Here is a 12367-nt window from a genome sequence, read left to right on the forward strand (position 1 = left end):
TACCGTTGGCTATCTACTTGTGGACGATGAGAGACATTCGGGTAAGTATTCATTCTTTGACATGACAATAACAAAACATTGTCGCTGTGCATCCTCAAACTCATAGAATGATACGTACAGTATGTAGGCATAACAATAGGACTAAGTAAAAGGCCTACTTGTTATATACACAGCTCGTGTCTTTGCGTATTGTAAAAATCCTAATTACAAATACGTAATTTACTGACATTTCGTAGGCCTGGTCTCATCTGCCATCTCGGCAATTAAATTAATTCGTGATTTCGTGCTTCGCTGTTTCAGTCTGTTTTCATATCAAATGCTTTGTCCTTATGATTTTTCTATAAAGATACAGTATACAGTCAATAGCTATCGTAACACAAGTCAATTGAGATAATCATTTCATCAACTCGGTTTTTTCTGAAATAATACGTATTTACTTTTTGTTTCTTTCTATTTTATATGTCTGCTTATTTTTAATTTATGTGCATTGACATAGCATTTCGCATGTGAAGTTTACATTCTGGTCGAAGCACTGTAGTGGTGTGAAAACTACACACATATTGGTAGGCCTACTATGACGTACTAATGGTCGACAATCGTAAAGTGCACACATACTTTGCCCAATTCTATTCTGTATGTCCACTCCAGGCTTGTCAACAACCCGACCAATGAGCGATCAGTTTGCAAGGAAGGTCGACACGAAGGCCATGTGACCAACACATTATGTGAAACGTCACGTCGATGTTCGCCTTTTTTCCACTTCTCATTCGTACGTGACAACTTAACCGGAGAGAAGGGGAATTTGTGTGAATTCTGTGAGTGTAATAGAACAGAAGCTATCGATTCCGAGCATTAGACCCTTAAAGACGATGTGGTCCCACAACAACAATCTGATGCAGGCGGAATCACATGGCGACTACGCGCCGCGGTACGCCCGTGAGTATTGTTTTAACACCTGTGTGTAAATACCTGTCTAACATTAAGCACGTTCCGTTTCCTCGGTATTTTTTTTTATAATAATAATAATAATAAAATAGAAGTAGAATTTAAATATCACTATAGTGTTAATTCGATTGGTAATCCGTTGAAATTATTCATGTTTCTTTCCCTTATTTTACCTTTTATATATCCTATTATATTATGTTTTATCTAACTAGTTTGGTAATCCTTTTTTTCTGTTTTCATTTTTGGCATACGAATGATTTAAGTAAAAGAATATTTATAAACAAGTCTGGATTGACAACGCATATTCTCTTGGTTATTTAATACCTCTATGGATTTTGCACAACCCTTTTGACTAACTAATATATGTTGAATCGGATTATATACGGAAAACAGCAGAGCATAACAGTAGGACTATTGCATGCGATTTTTTTCAATGATTTCTCTTGGGGTATAATTTCTCAGTAATAACCTTAACGAAACTCTTAGAAATATGATATGTGTAACATTAAATACAGGTGTAATCTTGTTGGCTGCATATTAAATTTGTAATTGGGGTTTGATTTAGTTATTGGAATATCATCTGTTGGATTACTCATTATGATTTAAAAAGTGTTTTTCGAAATTCTCGAGTGTTGTTTTATTAATAATAGATGCATATTTTGTGTTGCAAGACTCAGATTTATTGTAACGTTATCCCTCTTATATTCATTTCAAACTAATATACCCACTGTAACACAATATTCCCAATATTCGACTGCATACACAATTTTAAAAACTAAATAATGATTTTTTTTTAAACAGGAGTAGACGTTAGTAGCAATGGCAGGATAAGATAAAACTTTGGGTCGACTTAAATTATACATATAAGGGTATATATTTGTAAAAGGATAATCAGTGCTTCAATTTTATTAACGGTATTTGTTACATTATTGAATGAGTTCACGATTAAGTAGGCTTGCCTATCAAGTTATTGCGGCTAATGATGTTTAACCATAATATTGAAGGGGGGGGGGGTTGTTCATTGATCCATCCAGACCCATCCTTAGCCAAGACGCGCGAGGTATACATTATGTATATAAAGCGTGCACGCACGAACTGCACACAATACTAGAATTAGGCCTAATACTATGGTAGTCTATTCGGCAACAATGTGGCATTCGTATTATTAATGCGTGTGCTATAATGCTGATACTTTTGTATTCATTGTAATAATTATTAATCGGAAATTAATAGCAAACAATAAAATATAATAATAATAATAATGATAATAATAATAATAATAATAATATATAATAATTATTATTATTATTCATTATTTTTAAATTAATAATAATAATAACATTATGATTTAATATTGTCATTATAACTATATTGTAATTTAGAAGCCTTATATCTCAATATTTTGAATTTAAAGATTTTAAAAATAGCGTAGGGCCTACTGAATTTTAATAAAATATGAAATTGATAAATCAACAAATCCTTGTCACGAGAGCCCTTACCGTGTCACCATCGAAGGTGAACCGTTTTAGATGAAGTATATCATTATTGCCCAACAAATATAACTAGCCCAAAAAACTAGGTAAGGTCATACTGCTAAGGTCAATATACTCTGTATCAAGATTTAAGATCGCTATATAATGTACTGTATATGTATATATATTAATTTTTCGAAATATACAGTAATAATACTGTGTAACGAATATGGTAATAAATACGGTACTCAGACATGTATAACTTTGACTTTTCAAATACTAAAATTTATTCGACGAATATTCGTTCGACATTCTTATTTGACATAGACTACAGTAGTAGTCGAAATATTCGTTGTAATAAATTTTAGTGTTTCTAAGGTGAAAGTTATACGTGTGTAATTAATTCTTTTGTAGCTATAAAAATATAGAATTATTAATAATTATGCTTTTATTCAATAAAGAAACAATATTTTAAGCAATCAATACGAAACTGGTAATAGTTTTGGCATATAGTAACTGTGGTTATCATTGATTGTATCTTTGATCTTGGCTATATGTAGGCATACATTGCAGCTATGGTCAGCTTTGTGGCTGCACATTTGGTCATCGGGTCAGAAATTTACTTATCATTAAAAATAAATACCACAGACCGACCGGTCATCATATAGTATGTGAGCTAAAGTCTTAAATGTCAACAATAAGTAAATATCGGAGAATAATTAAGCCTAGTCCTATCTTAGAAATTTCATGATAAGTTTTGTGTGCTGGAATCAATAGGACCATGGTCAGTTGATATCTTTTATTCATTGTTTTCCTTTTAAAAGTAATCAAGGTTATTGTTATATGTATTGGTCAGTTGCGAGGTCATCGCTAGCAATTCTTACCAGCGTTCTAAATAAGGATATTTACATAAACTGCGACTATGTACATCCCTATTATAAACGAATTCAATCGAATGGAAATGCGGATTTACTGATGAAAGAAAATTTCTAAAAAGTGAAGAATAAACGCTGGATGTTTATTGAGTTATGTACACTATGGAATGGATATAAAAGAAATGACGTACTAAACAAATTGCCAAGGCTGTCGGAAAGTTACTGTAGTAAATCTTTGGGCTATCTACAATGATAGTTTTACTCCACTGTCCACAAATATGCAATTCTTCACCATGTTCTATGTACTCTAACTTGAAATAGTCACTTGCAGCTGGTAATTAAACAAGGCGACATATAAATTATAACTATGGATACTATTTACTTAGGCCCCTTTTAATGACAAACAGGTATTATATTAATTTTTATATTAGGCCTATATATATATATATATATTGATATATTATATATATATATATATTTTGTTTTTAATTGTTCCTTGCAAACAGGATGAAGTCATGTCCATGATAAATATTAGTCAGTCATTTGTTTAATCACTTCATCGAATAATTTAATTCGTTATTATTTTAGTCATGATAAATTTTATAATGACTTTTTTAATCGAAACCGCAACTAAACTGCCATATATCTATGCTTTGGTTCCTATAAATCGCCATTATCCCTTTTATTTCATTCCCCCTTTGTTTTCTCGCCACCAACAATCACACTTACCCCTTTGTTTTCTCACCATTAACAATCAACATTTTTAAGTCTGTATAAACAACATTAAATCGCCACTGCAGCTGTGTAATGATGAGAGGCAATGAGCTGTAGTTTACCGATCATTGCTTGATCCTACCTGAAGATGTTAATGAATATTAGGTCTAGATTATTTTTCCATTATCCTTTACATAATTATGTCCTAAGAAAAGATCGATATAATGTCACATGACGTGGTGCTCGGTTGATTGAAAAATGTTGATGACTTGAGTACCATTAACGTATTTTTTTCTTTAAATATGTTATTTTATCAGTGGTCCGAACCAAACGATACCATAATGTATGTTTTGATAGGCCTAATATGTATAGGACAGAATAAAAAATATTGGAATTTACCGTTTTGGAATATCAGTAGACAAGATCATAGTATGCAGTTCGTTAGTACCAAAAGAGCAAAACCATAATAAATAGAGGGAAACGACCGTCTTTGTTATTTCCTTCGTCAATTTTATAATGAATCGTTGTTTTCTTCGTTTTTATTAGCTTCATTAAAATTGTCATATTTTCACATGAAAAAACAATGTTTTTCGTATCATTTTATGAAAACCCCAGATCGATATAATGATTTGAATTTATGGTGATAAAATTGAAAGGTAAACATCACATCAGTCCCATTTCCATTTTATCTTCATCTCGATTTTATCAACACCGTCATAATCGTTGTTTTCATCAGTATCATCTTCATCACCCTATTATATCTGTTCCTTCCTTTTCGCTTTTTGCACCCTTAAATTATCTCCACATCACCATCACCAATTCAACATCTTTTTTCGATTAACTGATTACGTTACGAGAGTGCATCATCAAACTGGTCACTACTAAATCGCTGTCTGGTGCATTAACCATGGTTCTATTCCATCTGTTTTACCTTTGAATATAGAGGTAAGCCTATCTCTATACATATGATTCCAAGTTGTTCGTTTCCTGTATTGTCTATGAACATGGCAACTGTATGTACACGTTTCAAAGTACAATTCTATGGATTTTCCAGTTTACTGGAAACCAACTTGGCACTGCACTAGTCTCCAGGGGCCTCGCAAAAAAATTCGTATATCCCTACTCAGATAGCCTATGAACATTGAGTTACATTCACCACTTTTTGGAATTCGTTTTTCTTGATTTGCAGGACATCCACCTCCAGATGTCTGCTTGCACGTCCAAAGTAGGAACTGTCCTCCATATAACTTTCTCTATGTTTCTCTAGACACCATTATAATCAGCACTGTTTTTAATATTTCTATCATCAAACGAACCGAAATATTTTAACGGGTTACTTCTAAATACTTAATCACTTAAAAAGTTTCTTAGCTTTCAAACTTATTTTTGATTAAAGATAATGCTCGCTTATAATTTATAAAATAATAATTATTAGGCCTATATTTAATCAATAAAACAAGGCCTAAATAAATTTCGCATTACAGTGCAACAGCCTTTGTCGGGAATAAGCATAAGCGCAAGACCAAGTCAACATTCTACAGTGTCTACATTTTACAAAAGAGCCCCTATATCATAAGTGTTAAGTTTTTTGGTTGGGATTGAAGAATATTTAAATAAGTGAATAATATTTGTTATCACTCCTTCTGGTGCATGAACTTGTATAAATTGTGATTAGGATGATATGTGCAAATGATGTATCACGTCCGTGCTAGGAAATGGATTACGAAAATGTAGAGAAAAAGGAAGTAAATATCAATTCATTGTCATTATCTTTTATATTTAACAGTGTATAATGTTCAATGAAGCTGTTAAAAAACACTCAGTAATCTAGTTAGATCATCGATCGTTAAAGACGCTCTCGTCTGATTGTACCTACGTGCGTCACATCTGCGTGTACAATACGGGCAATGATCGCGTACACACACACATGAATATTACGTGCTGTATTATGGTCAATCAGATTATAAAGAGTTAAGAATCTTTATCTTAACCAGAGAGTAATTAGTTATCTCAATGGGAAAAAATTACAATTGTGAGCAAACCACTTTAATATACTGTAGTACAAATATCAAACCATTCGTTTGTTACAATATTCTCCTGATGCACTCTGTATCGCCTGTTTTAAGTAAAGTTTAATTACAAAAGTAAAATAGTTTGGTTCCAAAAAGCGGAAGGATCCTTAACACCCTAGACTGAGTAGATGCCGAATGGAGACGGGTGTGAAGGGCGCATCAAATTAAACCTCGGGCCGCAAAGATTGCCGGTATGTTCAGTGTGTTTTCGTTTTGTGTTACCTATGTGGATTATTCTGTTTGTTAAATGAAATAATATGTTTGCAAAATTTTGAGGGTTTCACCAAGGAGGTATATACCTCCACGATGATAAATATTTTGATTTTATTTTCCTTATGGCAATTAATATTTTAACAAATATTAAGTATATTTTATGTTATACAATTAGGCCTATATCTCATTATGAATTATTTTGTATTTTATAATTAATTTATTAAAATAGGCCTGTTATATTGTTAATTTTGTTATCTGAATTTTCGATGAGAAAAAAAATCAGTCTTCTGTACGTTATCTATTTTTAGGAAATGAGTTGATTCCCTGAAAGTCTGGGAAAAGACAAACATTAGGAAGGCAGTATTGTTACCTAACTGTGACACAAGGCCAACTCATTCAAGAGGCCCAGTGTAGTAGGCCTACTTTACAGATTGTAGAAATAAATTGGCCAATACGAATCATGCTATTATGGTTTAGTACTTTCTTCAAATGTTCCGGGTACAGGATAGGATTTTGCAGGATCTGTGGAGAACCTATCCTAATCCTATTCCGTGCCAAGCCAGTGGGAATCGTTCATACATAAACAAGTTTTTTCTATAACTTCCTAGATTCGCTTATAGATATTCATTTTCAGGGTATCGATTTTGAAGGAGCTTAAATTGGCGGCATATACTGTTAAAGTTTATACTTCCAGTGGTTCATTGAGTAGGCCTACCCGCCATGATTTTTGTCACTGGTTTAAAGGTGGATTTATTATACCACTTCATTAACAAATAAAGCAATATTTAGGTAGAAAATAGTCAGCATGCAATTAACTACACAGCACTCCCTGTGTTAGGCTCAATTCACTATTTTAATTGTTTATTTAATAAGTAAGATAAGTTATTAGCCTAGCATTAAAATAAATACAAAACAAATAAGCCCAAATACATAATATATTCTTTGTTGTAATTAAATGCTTATTGCTAATGGAAATTTTTCCATTCTCTTTTTATTACCTATAGATTAATATGTATTTTACTTTTATGCTCAACATAATCTCTAACTAAAAGTTTTTATAAAGTGAACTCCATGGCTACTCTTATAACCCATTTTTTGAAAACGGATTAACGTGGCCATAATATATTACATTTTGAATATTTTTAAACAGTGTTTTTATGAATCTGGAATCTCGCATGAAAATTCCGAATATTTTTCTTAACACGAACAGCGTGTAAAAACATTAGTATTAGGAAACGATGTTGTAGAAACTTGTAATTGTGTATGATGACCAAGTGTATATGATATGCAAAATAGCCTTTTAAAATATTCTTTAAACTTATTAAAAAAATAAGTAGGCTAATTAACCATAGGCCTAATATTGCAATTAAAATATAACATATTTTCTTCATAAATTAAAATGCATTTGTATCGTTCTTGAAGGTCTACATGTATATGCATTTAAGGCTTTACCAGATTTTATCGGTATACAGTATCTTTATTTCATTTTTAAATGGTACTTCTTAAAATTCAGAACATTCTCGTTGATATCCTGTTATTTTATGGATTGTGATCAACAAATTTCCAAAGATATAAAACCACGCTTTTCACTGATTATTCTCCATTTTTCTATGTAATATCAGTTATGAGAACATAATAAATAAATATTCTGTGGTTGTTTTTTTGTCTATTTAACATCCATTAGAGCATTAGAGTATGTCCGAACATTACCGGTAGCCTACTCAAGGCCAGACTGCTTATTGTCCATTTCACTCCGGCAAGGTTGACCATTTGAATACAAAAACATTAACATACACAAAAACCGAAAGGTACACTGATTAATCTCAGATAAGATCGTATAATACATACTCCAAGTATCGAAATGCATCCCGACACGATGGCGTGCATTTCCATACTTGGAGTATGTAGTCTTAGTGCACAAAGTTTCGACCATAAAAATAGTGCGTGAGAAAATGTCAGTTAATCCCAGGCTTTTCTCAACGAAACAGGTGACATGTTGAAAACAGAAGGCGACGTAATACATTGGTCGTTTAAGGGTCAAATATGATAATATTATTTTAGTAGCAAATATTATGATACGAAGAAAAATTAGTTTATATCATGTTAGCGATTCACTATAAGTACGTGACTGGCTTGCTCAGATCGGGCGGCTGTTTCTAAACATTTTGCAAAACAGCCGTTTGTCAGGAAATGTGTGGAAGATCGTGAAAAGGCGAAACAAATGTAGAAGTATCACTTGTCCCGAAATTAGGATGTGACTTTTTCTGTCAGAATAATAAGGCTCTAACACTTGTTCATTCACAACATTTATAAGGTGGTGATAACTTACAATTTATGGTTTCTGAGAATTTTTCTTGACATTAAAGTCCAAAGAAATTTAGAAGTAATTATTAATGGCATCGTTGTTTTGGTTGATTAACCATGTACTTAACAGATGTCATTAAAAGAAATGCAGGCGCCCGTCATAGTAAATGCCCTGTCAAATTCTTCTTTTCCATAGCAATATTTTAATTAAAGGTTCAGTCTGATTAATATCATACAATAATTATTATAAAATAATTAATATCATAAAAGATTTTTCCTTAAAACCTTAATTATATTTTTAATTCATTCCATCGTCAACATCAAGATTATCATGTCTGAAACTAATTTAAAAGTTGTATTTAGGCCTAGTATCTGTACAGTTACCTTCTGTAAAAAAAAGTGTAGGTTAACGATATTTAACAATTGTGTTAAATTATATTTAACAATATATTTTTTTAGCAATAATATAATTGTATTTATTTCATTATCATTTGAAATTTGTTTCATCTTTTAAATTTGATAAATGATTCCTCTCATTAATGAAATATAAAAGTATATAGGCCTAACGTAAGATTGGCTATGGCAATGGAATATACATTTATGAGACAGAGAAGTTTTTGCAAGATGATATAACAAATTTTTTTTTGCAAGATGATATCACAAATTTTATAAAAATAATTATGATTACTGATTACTAATGTGATAACGAATACCGTAGTAATACCACTGTGGTAATACAGTGCAATGACAATTACGTCATGTTTTGTCTAAATCAGCGGCTTCCTTGTGACCCTGTAGCAATAAAATACTGTATTGCGTATTGAATTCGAATGCAATTTCAGATCAATCATGTTCCGACAATGACGATATTAATGAAACAGAATCCGAATGGAGGGATTTCCATCAAGTAGGGTGCGATCGTTGTCAATACAGTACCTCATCACCTCATCTTTGGGTGGTCGTTTCTTTCTTTTTTTTTTTTTTTTGCCTTTTAAATGTCATTTGTATTGTTAAGTTTTTTTTTATTTGTGTACCGTAAATGCTCGATAAGCGCCGCTCTCGAATAAGCGCCGCACCAAACCTGATTTTGTTTTTATCTAAGCGCCGCTTGAATAAGCGCCGCGGCGCTTAATGAAACACTATGAAAAAACGTTAAATACAATGTATACGGTGTTAAAATAAATAAATAACACAAAGAAGACACAAGCATTTCTTTATAAACGTTTATTTACAAAGACGTAGGACGTATGATGGGCCTACTGAACTACGAGAATACGTGAGATACACTTTAGACGCACCTTCACAAGTATAGTTTCTGAATAATTTACTTACTACCTCATGTCATGATTAGATCAGAGACTGGATTCCAACACTCTTCTCCAAAGTAAATTTATGTTTTTCTGCAGGCTTACATGAATATAATTTAGTGGAAAATTGTAGACGCATTTAATGCGATTATAATTGAGTACCAATGACAATATGTCCGTAAATTATGTCATCCATTTTTAGTTGTTTTAGTAAATTTAAAATGTATTTTATCGAGCACACACAGTGAATAGTTACCTTATTGTTATTTGTTATGCCTACTTTTCCTTTATATACATAAAATAAATGTGACAAAACCTGGGAAAAACAAACATTCAATTAAAATTTTGAATTGATAATTCAAAGGGATATTTTTCAACCAAAAAGTAAGACACAGGTAGAAAAAGATTTAATTATCCCTGATCTATAACAGACATTTAATTCTAAAATTACTCCAAACTTGTTTTATTCAATTAGGCGAATATTATCCATTGGTGAATAGCATTTGAGAGTGCCTGACAGATGAACTTTATACCTATATGCATTAACCACTAACTTGATAAAAAAAAAAATCATTTTAGGCCTATTGTTTAAGTTTATTAATTATAATCTCATAAGAAAGCAATACATGAGGATTTATACAGTACTATTACAATACTCATTTTCATTGTTTTTTCCCTGGTTATTTTGGTGATTTGGTTATTTTATTTGAATTACCAGTAATATTATTTATTAATAATTTGTTGGTTATTCATTTCAAGTGTATTTATCATTGTAATGAACACTTCAACTTCCGCTCACATTAATATCTTCTCAAGAGGATTCTTTTTAGCAGTGTAAACCCTTTAGAGATTGACCTTGTTATATGTTATATGGCAACATCGTTTTCATTTTACAAAAGTATGTAGAATGTAAAGTGGTCTGAAATATCTCTGGCACCTCTTTTTCTTTCAAATTCGTCTATCTTCTTGTGTGCCTTACTTTCATGCTTTCAATCCCTTTCTCCCCCTCTTCTGCCTATTATCGTCGGTCTTTCATTATTCTTCGGTATACCCGGTACATTATCTTCCTACCATGAATTTTTTGCTTCTCATTGCTATACTTCCTAAGATAATATCGTAGTTGCTTTAGATTAGCATAAACGATGATTTGCCGAAGGATGTTCAGTCTAAAAAAATCCCTTGCTATAGGCCCTAATAATCCTCGCGTGCGTGCGCCAACATGTGCCTTGAGACACTATCCATATTGCTATATTTCTTCTCATTTACGTCATATAATGTTATGTAAATAAAAATATGTATAGCATTCGGGATCACGTGACAATCACAAAGTCCGTTACCAAACTTTAAGTCACACCACACCAAGTCACACCACACACATCCCGGAAGTTTATAATCATAGATGCAAAGTTGCAGGCAGGTGCCAGTGAGGACGTGAAGGCGAGTTTTTAGATGACGGCGACGGCGACGACTTGAAACCGAAGGAAGTTCATATACTGTAGAAAGTAGATATTATCCCTAAAATAAATCCATGGCCTATGATAAATTGGATGATTAGAGAATACGTGTTTAGCCAGAGGTAAATGTATAGTTTAGGAAGTTGGATTATGTAGGGTCTTTCATCTCATTTGTCTGTAACCATGACAACAGTGTATAAACATCCATCAATTTGAGTTTTTTTCAAAGGCGAATAAAGTGAATTTTTATAGAACTCAAAATTATAATTGAAACGCGATAAAGTGTTTGAAGATGACTTCGATTATTTTAACCGGATCCAAGTATCGGAAGAAATTTATTGCTAATAGGCCTATTTTTATTTTATAGGAAAACTCTATTAACTGGCTTTGTAATTGTATTCAATAAGGTGTATTCGCTATAAGGTATAATTATCTAAAAGACGAACGAATTGATGGATTTGTATTCCTCATTTTACTTCACCTGGCATTATATTCAATCGCTATAGGGTCTTAAGTACCTAAAAAATAAAAAAAAATAATGAACGAATGGATGGATTTCGTATTCTTCATTTTACTTTGTAATACTTTGTAAGATATCACACCAATTAGAAAAAATAATGATATTGAAAATGTGAAGCTACAAACTAAGCGTAAAACCACTAGATGTATTGAATCGGCCTATATACACGTCTCTTATACACATCTAGATGTGTATAAGAGACAGATTACAATACTCATTTTCATTGTTTTTTCCCTGGTTATTTTGGTGATTTGGTTATTTTATTTGAATTACCAGTAATATTATTTATTAATAATTTGTTGGTTATTCATTTCAAGTGTATTTATCATTGTAATGAACACTTCAACTTCCGCTCACATTAATATCTTCTCAAGAGGATTCTTTTTAGCAGTGTAAACCCTTTAGAGATTGACCTTGTTATATGTTATATGGCAACATCGTTTTCATTTTACAAAAGTATGTAGAATGTAAAGTGGTCTGAAATATCTCTG

At 31.9% G+C, this 12367-nt stretch overlaps 1 protein-coding gene across 2 annotated transcripts in view; it reads left to right on the forward strand.

Annotated features, from left to right (window-relative positions):
* Positions 1 to 752: 752 nt before the first annotated feature.
* LOC117120961 (nuclear receptor subfamily 5 group A member 2-like) overlaps positions 753 to 12367 on the forward strand; it is a 23309-nt gene continuing 11694 nt past the window's right edge. For both annotated transcript variants that reach the window (XM_033266059.1, XM_033266060.1), the window contains exon 1: positions 753 to 936. In XM_033266059.1, coding sequence (XP_033121950.1) covers positions 870 to 936 — 67 coding nt within the window. In that variant the 5' untranslated portion in view covers positions 753 to 869. The remainder of the gene's footprint in view (positions 937 to 12367) is intronic.

The sequence above is a fragment of the Anneissia japonica genome, unplaced genomic scaffold (assembly GCF_011630105.1).
Source record: "Anneissia japonica isolate Jap-2015-1 unplaced genomic scaffold, ASM1163010v1 scaffold1239_len605302_cov174, whole genome shotgun sequence".
NCBI classification, from domain to species: Eukaryota; Metazoa; Echinodermata; class Crinoidea; order Comatulida; family Comatulidae; genus Anneissia; species Anneissia japonica.